The following is a 12,939-nucleotide window of genomic DNA, read 5'->3' as shown; positions in this document are numbered from 1 at the left end:
CCAAACAGACATGGAAAGCAAGGGCCAGAAAACCTAAGAACTATACGGTAAGCTGAATGCAGATAAAGTTCCCAATGTTAGTCTTAACTTCTTCCTAGAGGGCAGTCCATATCTTGATTTTCCAGAGTATTCACACATAAGAGAATCTACCTGAATAAGATATCTGTTCTTAATAGCTGAGGCTACAAAAGCTGAAAGTACAATTTATAGTCCTAAAAATTAACTACTTTCACAGTCAGACAAAAGTCAGGTAATCTAAGAGGCAGCTTCTCCATAGGAACTTGGTGGGAGGAGGCACATGGCCTCTCTTCTTCCCAGCATGTCATGCAGTTCTGTTCCCTGCCATATACAATACTCCTTGCCACCCAACTCTGTCTATTCCCTCTCCACTTGAGTCACGAGAGGATGAAAGGTATTTTATTAATATGAACACAAGCTGATAGCCAGCAATACGGTTATTTTGGCAGGCCTTATCCACAGGTCAGAACTCAGGATTTCTCTAATTTAGCCCTTAGGGTGTTCCTTCCAACACCTTTTTTTAAATTCAAGGCTGAATGAGCCCCTCAGCTAGTATTTTAATGTTTCCCCGTTAAGAAAATGAGGTGACCAATATCTACCAAAAGGAAACTGGGTTTTCAGGACCTAAATACACAGTTTTTTTACAAAGGTCTTGAATACTAATTAAGATAAACAGAAAAGCTCTTCTAAAAGTCATCAGTGAGACCAGGTGCAGTGGGTCACACCTGTAATTCCAACACTTTGGGAGGCCAAGGTAGGCGAATCACTTGCACTCAGGAGTTCAAGACCAGCCTGGGCAACACATTAAGACCCCGTCTCTACAAAAATAAAAAAATTAGTCAGTTATGGTGGTGCATGCCTATAGTCCCAGCTATTCTGGAGGCTGAGGTGGGAGGATCATTTGGGCCTAGGAGGTCGAGGCTGCAGTAAGCTGAGACTGCACCATTGCACTCCAGCCTGGGAGACAAAGTGAGGCCCTGTGCCAAAATTAAACAAACAAAAGTCATCAGTGGAAGTTCTAGAAAGCTGGTACCAGACTCACTATACAGCTTGGTAACTGAGAGCCTGGCTGCCCAGAGCAATGCAATGGAGCCAGACAAGTGTGTTTCCTGACAGGCCAGAGCAGTCTAGACTACTGGTAGGGCACTTAACATAAAGGATGTCATTCAAGAGGGCTGAGGCTGACCTGAACCTCAAACTACAAATGTAGGTGGTGTTCCTTTTTTTTTTTGAGACAGAGGCTCAGTCGCTCAGGCTGGAGTGCAGTGGCAAAATCTCTGCTTACTGCAACCTCAGCCTCTCGGGTTCAAGCGATTCTCCTGCCTCAGCCTCCCGAGTAGCTGGACTACAGGCGTGCGGCACCATGCCCAGCTAATTGTTTGTATTTTTAGTAGAGACAGGGTTTCACACCATGTTGGCCAGACTGGTCTGAAACACCTGACCTCAGATGATCTGCTCACTTCGACCTCCCAAAGTGCTGGGATTACAGGCATGAGCCACCGTGACCGTGACCAGCCATGTTCCTTACTTTAATGAGGAAACAACGATTAACTAGAAAGACATGGTATCACAAGATAAGATTTTTTAATTCTGGGCTTGAACAGAGACCTCCTTCTCCACTACAGTAGATGCCTATACAGGTACCAATTCACTTGTTTTGACAGTTCACAGCAGTCTACCCAGCTGCAAGTCTCATTGGCCTGCTTAACATTTTCCTGGAAGCAACCATTCCCAAATCGTAAGTCTTCCAATCACCTTTTTGAGGGACATGATATCCAAAGGAGTTTGAGATTGGGATTTTTTTTAAAGGTTTCTCAGTCACAACCAATGAGAAGTACTCAGTTTCTGAGACATGGGCAAAGCCCCACTTTTCTACAGCTTATTCATGCAGGAGCTTCACCTGTGACTGACATAACAGAAGGTCTCCCGCTCTGAAAAAGCTCCCTACGAAACGAGAAGGCAGTTACCCATCATCCAAAGGAGATTCTACAGCCTTCCTAGTTTAGCAACTGTGTTCCCTGCTGCAAGAGGGCAGACTTAAATTAGATACAATAAAGAACTCTAACAGCTGCAGGAACTGCAAGCCCCTAAAAAGACAAGAGCTCATGTAATCCCCTCTGCCCAAAAAAGTCTTTAAAAATAGACCAGATAATCATGGATCATTTTTATGAGATAACCCATGAACTCCCTTGGAAGCAGAGACAGAAATTGTATGACTTCTAGAGAGTCTTTTACGCACTGTGAGCCCATAAATTTGTAATTCCTAGTTTTAATTTATATGTGATGACGCTGAACTAAGCACTGCATAACTGCTAGGGCCACCCAGGCCACCTAATCACCAACAAGCAGCCTTTACCTCCAACTATAAAGCATCCAAAGTCAAGAACACATTCCATACCATAAAAATAGCCTCACCCCAAACCCACTAAGCATAGAATGAAGGAAATAACTGCAGACACGCCTACAGCTCCCTGTGATGCATCTGTAAGTGTTTCCCAACAGGTCTGAGAACGCCCCTGTTTTCAGATGTCAGAAGACAGAAAGATATTACCCTTACCTGTGAACAGGGGGCTGAAGGAGACCGGAGAAAAGGCACTTTGAGTTCTTGTCAACTTGGGTTTCCTAGGGAGTGAGAAAGCAGAGAGAGAATAGAGGGGAGAAATGAACACATATGCATTTAAGTCACCACAACACTCAGTTCCAGATGCACTGAGAAATAAAGCAAACCCTAGTCGTTGTCAGCAACACTCTTGTAATAAAGCATAAAATAAAGGGGGAGAATGAAATAATTAAGGCAATTCCTTAAATAGATTTGGCTACAGAATTCACCAACCTACAAAGCAATGAGAAATCCCTTTGGAGCTCACCATACCCAGTACATTAAAAGAGTAAAACACCTTGAGTGGTAATTAGCAAGTCCATTTCAAGAGGAAGGAAGTCTGATGCAGAGCTAATTTCCATCAGGGAGCCAAGGAAAGGGCTCTTGACCTGAACAGGCACCAGCTCAGAGCAAATTTTCCCTCTGGGCTTGCCTATAGGATAGGTCATCCCAAAGTGAACCAAGGAACAGATTCTGACCTGAGAATAGCACTGCAGGATGCACGTGCAGTCTTCAACCTTGAAGACCTCTGATTTCTGCACAATTGCCCCAAGGCATGGGTCAAAGCCATCAGCTACTAAGTGGGCCTCCTCAGATTAGGGGCTCTGCCTAGCATCCAAGAGGGCCCATTCCTCTCTGAGCTGCCACTCACACAGCCCCCCCCATGACTTCTTGATGCTGTTTCAGGGAACCAGTCTGAAAACCCAGATCTTTTGGTTAATATACCAAAGATAACTCACTTCTTACCATACTTTCAAGTGGCTTTTCAGCAAGAAATGAAAGAAACTCAAAAGACTCCAACAAAGACATTATGGCCAGAAGTGTGTTAAACTAAAAAAACTCACCTCAGAATGACTGAACTTGTCGAGGTGATAGAAATATGCTATATGCTGGCTGGGCGCAGTGGCTCACGCCTGTAATCCCAGCACTTTGGGAGGCCAAGGCAGGCGGATCACAAGGTCAGGAGATCAAGACCATCCTGGCTAACACGGTGAAACCCTGTCTCTACTAAAAATACAAAAAATTAGCCAGGTGTGGTGGCAGGCGCCTGTAGTCCCAGTTACTTGGGAGGCTGAGGCAGGAGAATGGCATGAACCCAGGAGGCGGAGCTTGCAGTGAGCCGAGATCGCGCTACTGTACTCCAGCCTGGGCGACAGAGCAAGACTCCGTCTCAAAATAAAGTAAAAAAAAAAAAAAAAAAAAAAGCCATATGCTGGCTGGGCATGGTGGCTCACTCCTGTAATCCCAGCACTTTGGGAGGCCAAGGTGGGCGGATCACAAGGTCAGGAGCTTGAGACCAGCCTGGCGAACATGGTGAAACCCCGTCTCTACTAAACAAAAATTAGCTGGGCATGGTGGCGTGCACCTGTAATCCCAGCTACTCAGGAGGCTGAGGTAGGAGAATTGCCTGAGCCCAGGAGGTGAAGGTTGCAGTGAACCAAGATCACACCACTGCACTCCAGCCTGGGTGACAGAGTGAGACTCCATCTCAAAAAAAAAAAAAAAGAAAAAAGAAAAACAAATATGTTATATGCTGATTATGGTAGAGGTTATGATGACTATATATAAATTTGTCAAAATTAATAGAGCTGGACACTTAAAAGGGTAAATTTTGCGGTATATAAATTATACCTCAGGCCCAGTGCGATGGCTCACACCTGTAATCCCAACACTTTGAGAGGCTGAGGTGGGCAGACTGCTTGAGCCCAGGAGTTCGTGACCAGCCTGGGCAACATGGTGAAACCTCGTCTCTACAAAAAATATAAAAATCAGCTGGGCATGGTGGTGCACACCTCTAGTCCCAGTTACTCAGGAGTGTGAGGTGGGAGGGTCACCTGAACCTGGGAAGGTCAAAGCTGCAGTGAGCCATGATTGAGCCGCTGTATTCTAGCCTGGGTGACGGAGACCCTGTCTCAAAAAAAAAAAATTTAAAATTTAAAAATTAAAAAATATATATATAAATATATATAAATAATAACAGTAAAACAGACTTAAAGAAAATCCTACCCCAGAATTGAGTGCCTGTCTCCTAGCATTATAGCTGGCTCACCTTCCAAAAATACTCTTACCCAAAGGTCTAAATAGAACTTAAACTCTTTTCAACTATAAACTGCACCAATAGAGAGGGGCAAAAGCAAAGAAAATCCAAAATGAAATTCTATTTTAAATTATTTGACTTCAGAAGATATTTATGCATTTATGTTTTAACACTGATGTCTGAGCTTCTCAGAATTCACCTCAAACAAAATTCTAAAATCATACCATGAAGATCTTATTCAGAAAGAGCTGAAACCCTGGTCCGTCTTTCTCCTGACCTAGCTTTACATTCCCTTGGCAACCTCTTCCATACTTGAGGGGTCTGATGATCACGCTCACTATGAATATTCCACCCACAGCACCCACAGGAGAGGTGGCTACATAAAAATAAGATACGGCCACACAGTTTCTCTGCTCATAAAAGTGGCTCATGACTGCAGCTTAGTTCCAAAAATCCAGAGGAATGGAATGCAATGTTAATTCCACTGGACATGAACTTTAGGACTGCTGAAGAGCTTCCAAGCTGATTTTTATTTGATAACTTGTGGGTACAACATTAAACCCAGCAAGTAGAAACCTAAAGCACTGGCCTTTCAAAAGGTTCACACCTCAGCCATTTGGCCGTTTGCCTCTTTTCAAAGGAAGCTGCATTACTCTGCCATCTGCCCATGCTGGGGACGAGTCTCTTCAGTGCCAAGCACTGAAGAACGGCAGGACCCAAATGCACACATCTTGCGGAGGCCTTCTCACTTCAGCTCATCTTCTCCCCCACCCCCGGCATTTTGAAGAAGAAAAATCATAGTTTCTAGGATCTAGAAAAAGAAAAACATCTGAATCCAGGGAGAGCTGTTCGAGAGTGCCAGAATGGTTTTTCCTGGCAAATAAGGGGGCCTCATGGCTGGATGCTTGGAAAGGTAAAAGGTCTAAAGTCCAGGAGGCTAAAAGGCTACTAATAAATATGCATGCTTCTTTCTCTCTTTGGGGAGACAAGCCTAACTACAAACCCAAAGCAGTATCTGTCTCAAGGATCCTGAGAGAATTCTAATGGCAGTCATTCATGAAAAAACCAATCTAGATGACAATAAAAGAAACAACAACAACAAAGCAAGGTAATAATACATAAAATTGAGGATGGCGGTTACCTGGGGGAGGGGTAAGATGTAATTAGAAAGCAACACTCTTCAAAGGTACTGATAACATTCTATTTGTTAAGTTTAGTGATGGGTACGTATGTTTGTATTTTATTATTATTCAAAGACATACACTTTATATATCCCCTTTTGTATACATGAACCATTTGGAATGATAAAAGGCCATTCTAAGCTGACACACTATATTTTGGAGAGCAGTATGAATAAAGGAATTTCAGATAACATTTTAAACTAATCCTCTATACTACATTCCCATGTTATTTATTCTTCCCCAGATCACCTCAACAAGCATTAGGGTGCAAAGTTATACCCCTCTAACTTTGCCAGTAGGCCACTTTCATCTTAGCAGCAACAAAGACTGGAGGAGTAGGGTGGGACAGAATAGCATTTGGTGGGCTGTGCTTCAGGTGACAGAAAAGGACAGGGCAGAAGGCCTTAGGCAAAGGTCTTTGAGGCCAGCAGTCCTTTGTGTCAGCTAAATTACTGCCTATGCTGTAGGTAACAAAAAAACAGGATGCCTCTGTCCACTTCTACCCTGCAAATTATTAACTGTACTGCAACAGATTTATGGGATAAAGGAGTTAAAAGCATTAGACTAGACAGAACAACAACACATAGATGTAACCATTGGCCAGTTTTCAAATTCCTTGAAACCTAAAATAAAAACAATGAAATAATAATAACCTATCTTGCCCATAAATCCCCTGTACTGATGCCCTAAGATTTACACATGTCCTTTTCTAAAGTAACTTCCAAACTAGGATGTCCAAATACCAGATTTTACAGCTCCAATGTACCTCTGCCCCTGCTAAAGCACACGGTGCCAAGTCAGCCAGCCTGTGCCATTTCCAACACGTCATAAGCCAGTGTCTGTTCATGTGCTACAGGCACAAAAACCATGTGTTCATTTTTAGTTCCAATACACAGACATCTGTGCAGCAAGGTCAGATCCAAAACTCCATCATAAACCAACTAAAGAACCTATAGAGGGAACTTCCAGGGAAAAGCCAAGAGGCATGGTCCAAGGTCTAAAACCTTAGAAACGATGTTGGCAGAGAGAATGTTAAGGAGTGAGAAGCACTGCACAGGATTCGAATGGACAGAGATTTTTTTTTAAGCCCAGGAGTTCGTTCTAAAGGAGAGCTGCCAACCACAACCACTTCATGGAAAAAATAGTTAAAAAGATCAACAGTGTGTGGACCCAAAACCCAAACATAAAATCAGAACTTCCTCATCACACCATAAAATCATTTTGCTCTCAGCATGTCATGCTATTACTCAAAAAGATCCTTTTAGACCTGAAGACCCAAGGATACAATGAAAAAGGTTTCTCACATCTGCCAGGTCTGTCCACGACAGCAGGGCCCCAAATGGATGCCAAAGCAGCCTGCCTCTCTTTCCAGAATTCTATATTTTGTTTTTTTTTCCCCCAAATAAATAGATAGGAAACCACTACAGAACCGTCCTCCATTTCTCCACCTCACTACCATGAAGACGGCCAGTAATAGCCTCATCTGTTAACTTGGTAAAAAACAAATCTTGAAAAGTGAACAAGGTACCTATTTCCAACCAAGTGTGTATTACGTGATGATTCAAAATGGTCAGATCAAATTAGATCTCTCACCAAATCCAAAGGAAGGCAATCAGCTCAACATATGAGAAACAGACATGGGAACTCCACTGGTTTTCCTGAAATAGCAATGCTAGATTACACTGAGGACCACAGGCATCAAGCCCAGCTCTTTGAATTCCAACATATGTGTGTTATAAGCCCTAGCCCAGTTCCCCAGAACAGAAACCTGATTAGTTGCTGGGCCCATTTCTTTCTTTCTTTCTTTTCAAAGAGATGGAGTCAGCTGGGCGTGGTGGCTCATGCCTGTAATCCCAGCACTTTGGGAGACTGCGGTGGGCGGACTGCCTGAGCTCAGGAGTTCGAGACCAGCCTGGGCAACACAGTGAAACGCCGTCTCTACTAAAATACAAAAAATTAGCCAGGCGTGGTGGCGTGCACCTGTAGTCCCAGCTACTCGGGAGGATGAGGCAGGAAAATGGCTTGAACCCGGGAGGCGGAGGTTGTAGTGAGCCAAGCAGGCCACTGCACTCAAGCATGGGCAACAAAGTGAGACTCCGCCCCCTCAAAAAAAAAAAAAAAAAGATGGAGTCTGGGTCTGTTGCCCAGGCTGGAGTGCAGTGGCACATCATAGCTTACTGTGCCCTTGAACTTCCTGGGCTCAAGTAATCCTCCTGCCTCTGCCTTCCGAGTATTGGGACTACAGGTGCGCACTACCACACCTAACTGGTGGACCCATTTCTTACCTCACTTAAAAACAGTTATCTAAGGTGACCAGACTTGGTGGCTCATGCCTGTAATCCCAGCACTTTGGGAGGCCAAGGCAGGCAGATCACCTGAGGTCAGAAGTTCGGGACCAACCTGGCCCACATGGCAAAACCCCAGCTCTACTAAAAATAAAAAATAAAAAAATGAGCCGGGTATGGTGGTGGGCCTCTGTAATCCCAGCTACTGGGGAGGCTGACGCAGGAGAATCACTTGAACCCAGGAAGCAGAGGTTGCAGTAAGCCAAGATCGCACCACTGCACTCCAGCCTGGGTGACAGAGCAAGACTCCACCTCAAAACAAAAAACAAAACAAAAAGAGTTCTCTAAGCTAACTCATACTACACTGAAGACAATATATCCAGGTAGGTCCACTTACCAGACTCAAAAGCAACTAAAAGGAAGTTTTGCTTAGTGCTAAAATGTGGGAATTGTTAAACCTTCTAAAATGATTGTAGGAAGGCAGATGTTGGGAATAGCCAAGGGAATTATGCCCAGAGGTTACTGCAAAAGCCCCAAATTATACAGCAAAGACTATAGAAGCCCATAATTAACTCCAATCAACAATGAGGACAAAGGCATATACCCTTTGGCAAAAGACTGAAATTTCTCACCATTTCCAGGTCCTACCAATCAAAACAAGAGAACAAGCTAAAAATCCAAACTCATACTCCCACTATTGCGGACTTAGGAGGTGCAGATCCACAGAAATCACAACTACCCTGGCCAGACTCACCAAGTTTCTCACAGCTGCGAGGCTGCCAGCAAGACTGGCACATAGTAAGCTGTCGAAAAGCTCACAAGCAGCATCAAATCCTAAGCATTAAAAAATTTACCAGCTCAGTCCTATTACTTATCTTCTAAAAAGCACAAAATATTCCAACTAGATTTCTCTTCTCGACAATCTACTCTTATAAGGACACGAACAAGACAGTCAACGCTCACCCATTTTACAGATGGGGGAAAAAGGGAAGCATGAAGATGACAAATTTGGTCATCTCCCAGCTGATGTTGGAGTTTACATGGAATCTAGACTTTCACATTCTCTATACAGCATGCTGCCTCCAAACAGCAGTCAACCAAACGTTTATACGCAAATAACTAGCTCTTCTCCAATTCATCAAAAAAAGCCCTTGGACCAAAAAATGTAATTCTCCAGTGCCCTGAACTAAGCTTCTTTGCAAAGCTACAGCCCAATTTGCTCTGCGGCAGAAATCTGTATTGTGCTTAGTGTGAGGGTTGGTGACAGAGCAGCCAATGACCATTAAATTCTGCTTCCAAAGGCAAAAAACCGTATAATGTTATATGCCTTTTCCTCTTCCTAATCTATTAGACGTAGCAGCTAATTTCACGCCACACCTCGTATTTGGCATCTCTGGAATCTCAGACGAACTCCTGGTCAATATGGAACAAAGGCAAGACAAACCACAAGAAAATTAGCAATCTATTCTATGTCATTACCCATAGCTTTAATCCCGCCCTCCCCTGCATCTGATGAAAATTTCATCTGTGCTGGTAAGTGGAGCATCGAATACAGAGCCTACCACAAGAAAAGCTGTTTCAGCAGCCACCCACTTTTCAAGATCTGAACTCCCAGCATGAATTCACTGGGAGGCAAAGCAGAAACACTGGCCTACCTAAAGTGGCAACACACTGATTTCTTTAGAAAGTTTGGATTTGGCCTGATCCCCAAGATAAGCCCATGGCACAGCTGTTCAGAAAGGGCAAGAAAGCCAAATCCACCCAACATTTTCTTGTTGGAGTACCCGAGTTCCCTTGAAAACAGAAGTCTATGGATGAGTGGTTCCCAGTTCAGGATCAACTGGGGAGCTTTTTAAAAATTCAAACTCTTAGGCTTTTCAAAAAGCTCCCCAAGTGATCTTAGTTCACAGTAAGGTTATCAATGTATACCTGTTCTTTAGCTTTGGTTTATGGCTGCCAGTATGTCTCAAGAATCCATCACGTAAACCACAATAAAACCCATTCCAATCTTTCTGAGAACCCACTCAAAGCAGTACAAACCACAATGGCAGTTACCACAAGGTAACTCATTTCACTGACACCAAAGCTGACAGCTTTGTAAACCAACGCTACAGATGTAACACTGGATGCCAAAGATCAGTCCACCCCTCAGAAATGCAGGAAAAAAACTTAACGTCTACATTTGGAATTTTCATCAATTGGCTTAGAACTCATGTACCTGTCTCTACCTTGTCTATATCTTACCGGTACTTAGAATTCTCAAAAGGCTTTGAGAGAGCGCAAAGCTATTTTCTCGAGACAGGCTCTCACTCTGTCACGCAAGCTGGGGTGCAGTGGCACGATCACTATTCACTGCAACCTCCGCCTCCTGGACTCAAGTGATCCTCCTGCCTCAGCCTCCCGAGTAGCTGGGACCAGTCCCGGCTAATTTTTTGTATTTTTTTTGTAGAGATGGGGGCTAATTTTTTGTGTGTTTGTTTGTTTTGTAGAGATGGGGTTTCGCATGTTGCCCAGGCTGGTCTCAAACTCCTGAGCTCAGGCGATCCGCCCTCCTCGGCCTCCCAAAATGCTGGGATTACAGGTGTGAGCCCCTGTGCCCGGTCTCCTGTTTTCTATTCTCAGAGACAGTGGTCAGCACCCAAGTTTGATATGCCAAGTTCATCTAAGGGAACAACCAGAAAAACATTAAAACTTTGAATAGAGGTGTCCAATTGATTGCTGGCCTACAATTGCATTTGAAGATTCTCCTGTCATTTGCATGCATGAGTGTGAAGGGAGGGCGGTGCTGGTACACAGAATAAGCAAGGCGGTCAAGATGCAACACCAGCTTTTTGCCCCAAAGGCCAAACATTTCCAGCAATCTTCCTTCCAGGGACAATGGCACACAGCCACCTTGGAAAAACTTAAAAAGCCATGCCAGGGTGGGGATGGAACGACGGTCTGAAACCATCTTCCAACAAGAGAGATGCAAACCAGCTGAGAAGTGTCATGGAGTGTGCACTCTTTAAGAGTGAAAGCTGTTTCCACAATTAGCGCTGACCTTATGCGAGATGTTACCACCTTTGGTCCCAAGTCTCTGCCTCCTCCTGAAGACCCTATCTTAAGAACTGTCAGGATCGCGGTAGCAATAGATAAAAAGGGAAACCAAACAAGAAAAGGAAGTTTGTCGGCCAGCCCCCGGCCGGTCTCACCTCCCCGCGTCCAGCTCCCGGCCCGCAGAGCCTCCCATGTCTGTCAGGCTCGCAGCTGAAGCAGCCAGCTCTCCAGAAGGCCTCTTGCCGGTCCCATCCCCACCGCCGGAGCCACCGTTGCAGCTCTTGGTGCGAAAAAGGCGACTGAGGCGGATTTTGAAGGAGCCCTTCCGAGAAGGACCCGCGAGTGGCCGGAGGGGCCCGGGAGGAGGCGGGGGCGGGGGAGGTTGCTGCTGCTGCTGCTCCCCTCTACTCAGGCGCCCCAGAGGGACCAAGTCCTGCAGCGGGAAGGGCACCGGAGGTAATTCAGGGCCTGGGGGCTGCAGCAGAAGCCGGCCGCCCCCTCCTCCTCCGCGACCGGGGCTGCTGAGCTCCTCTTCCGAGCAGCTGTTAGTCTCCAGGCTCTCGGCCTCCGATTCCAAGCCCTCCAGGACCAGCAGCGCGTCGCTCGTTTCCGTGGGGTCCTCCCCGGCCTGCGGGGCGGCAGCAGGCGGCTGGGGCTGCTGAGGGGGCGGCTGAGGGGGACACGGACACGGGCAGCAACCCCCACCGACTGTCTTGACCCCCGGCCCGGCCTGCTGCCCGAGACCCAGAGCCGCCAACTGCGCCTCTAGTCCAGCCGCCGGGCCCCAGGTCCGCTCGAGCGCCAAGCCCGGCGGCAGGGCCTTGGGGTCCAGGGCACAGCGGTGCCGGGGACACAGCAGTTCCGAGGGTCCCGGCTCCGGGGCCGCCTCCACGTCCTCCTCCTCCGGCGGCCGACCCACGTTGCGGAACACCATCAGCTGCGGCGGCCGGGAGCCCCGCGGGCCGGGCCGCGCGAGGAAGGGTGGCGGCGGGGGGCCATGGCCCGGGGGCGGTGGCGGCGGGCCTGGCTCGGGGGCCGCCTCTCCATAGCCGAGGAGGCGGCTCAGGACGCGGTACGAAGCGGCCGCCGCCGCCGCCTCGCCATCCCGGAGCTCGGCCCCCTGCATCGGGGAGAGGGAGGGAGGGCGGGCGGCTGGGAGCCGGGCTGGGGTGGGGACTAGGCCGGGCCCCGCCGGAGCCCCGCCCGCCGCGGCCCCCGGAGCGACAGCGCTAACGGCCGCCGCGGCCTCTGCCTCATAGAGGGGGCGGGGGGCGCGCGGAGCCCAGCGCGAGCCCAGGCCGCGCTCCGCCACCGCCGAGCACCGCCCCCAAACCGACGTCACTTCCGGAAGGGCTTAGCCACGCCACTTTCCCCAGGGCGTGCTCGCGCTGGCCTCCACGGCGAGTGACGTCGCGCGCCCCCGGCCGCTATTGGCGGTGAGCGGTCTGTTGGCTGGCGTTGGTCTCCTTTCCCGGCCCTTGCTTTTCACTTCCTGGGCGCCTAGGCCCAGGCCATCCCATTCGGTAGAGTGGAGAGGCCTTGCAAACCATGGTCTGGTCCTGGGAGCGCGCCGCTGGCCTTGGGAGCACATATGGTTCTCCCACCTACGCCGCTTGCGATGTGTGACCTTGGCTGAGTCATTTCATCATTAATCTGTATCTCCGTCCTGGCACCCAGTGAATGTTTGTGGAATCAGTACATGAATCGTGTTCTAGACCCAGTGCTGTACTGATAAATGTGTAACAACCAGCTCTCTGGGGGGAGAAAGGGAATGTATGCACC

The 12,939-nt window shown here is 47.4% G+C and overlaps 1 protein-coding gene across 11 annotated transcripts in view; it reads right to left on the bottom strand.

The window, feature by feature from the left end:
- The window catches only part of SOCS7 (suppressor of cytokine signaling 7), a 54,846-nt gene extending 42,355 nt beyond the window's left edge, over positions 1-12,491 (bottom strand). For 2 of the 11 annotated variants that reach the window (XR_008519593.2, XR_008519594.2), the window contains exons 1-2: positions 11,313-12,454; positions 2,576-2,640 (exon numbers count right to left, since the gene is read on the bottom strand). Coding sequence is in view for 6 of the 11 variants with exons in the window: in XM_054546498.2 (XP_054402473.2) it covers positions 2,576-2,640; positions 11,313-12,283 (1,036 nt within the window). In the remaining 5 variants the exon portion in view is untranslated. Of the gene's footprint in view, positions 1-2,575; positions 2,641-11,312 lie in introns of all 11 variants that reach the window. The other 9 variants (XM_054546496.2, XM_054546497.2, XR_008519595.2 and 6 more) reach the window with 8 other exon arrangements.
- Positions 12,492-12,939: the final 448 nt, after the last annotated feature.

Source organism: Pongo abelii, chromosome 19 (genome assembly GCF_028885655.2).
Source record: "Pongo abelii isolate AG06213 chromosome 19, NHGRI_mPonAbe1-v2.0_pri, whole genome shotgun sequence".
NCBI lineage: Eukaryota > Metazoa > Chordata > Mammalia > Primates > Hominidae > Pongo > Pongo abelii.
Note: the sequence above shows the minus strand (reverse complement) of the source record. Positions and strands in the feature narration are given on the sequence as shown.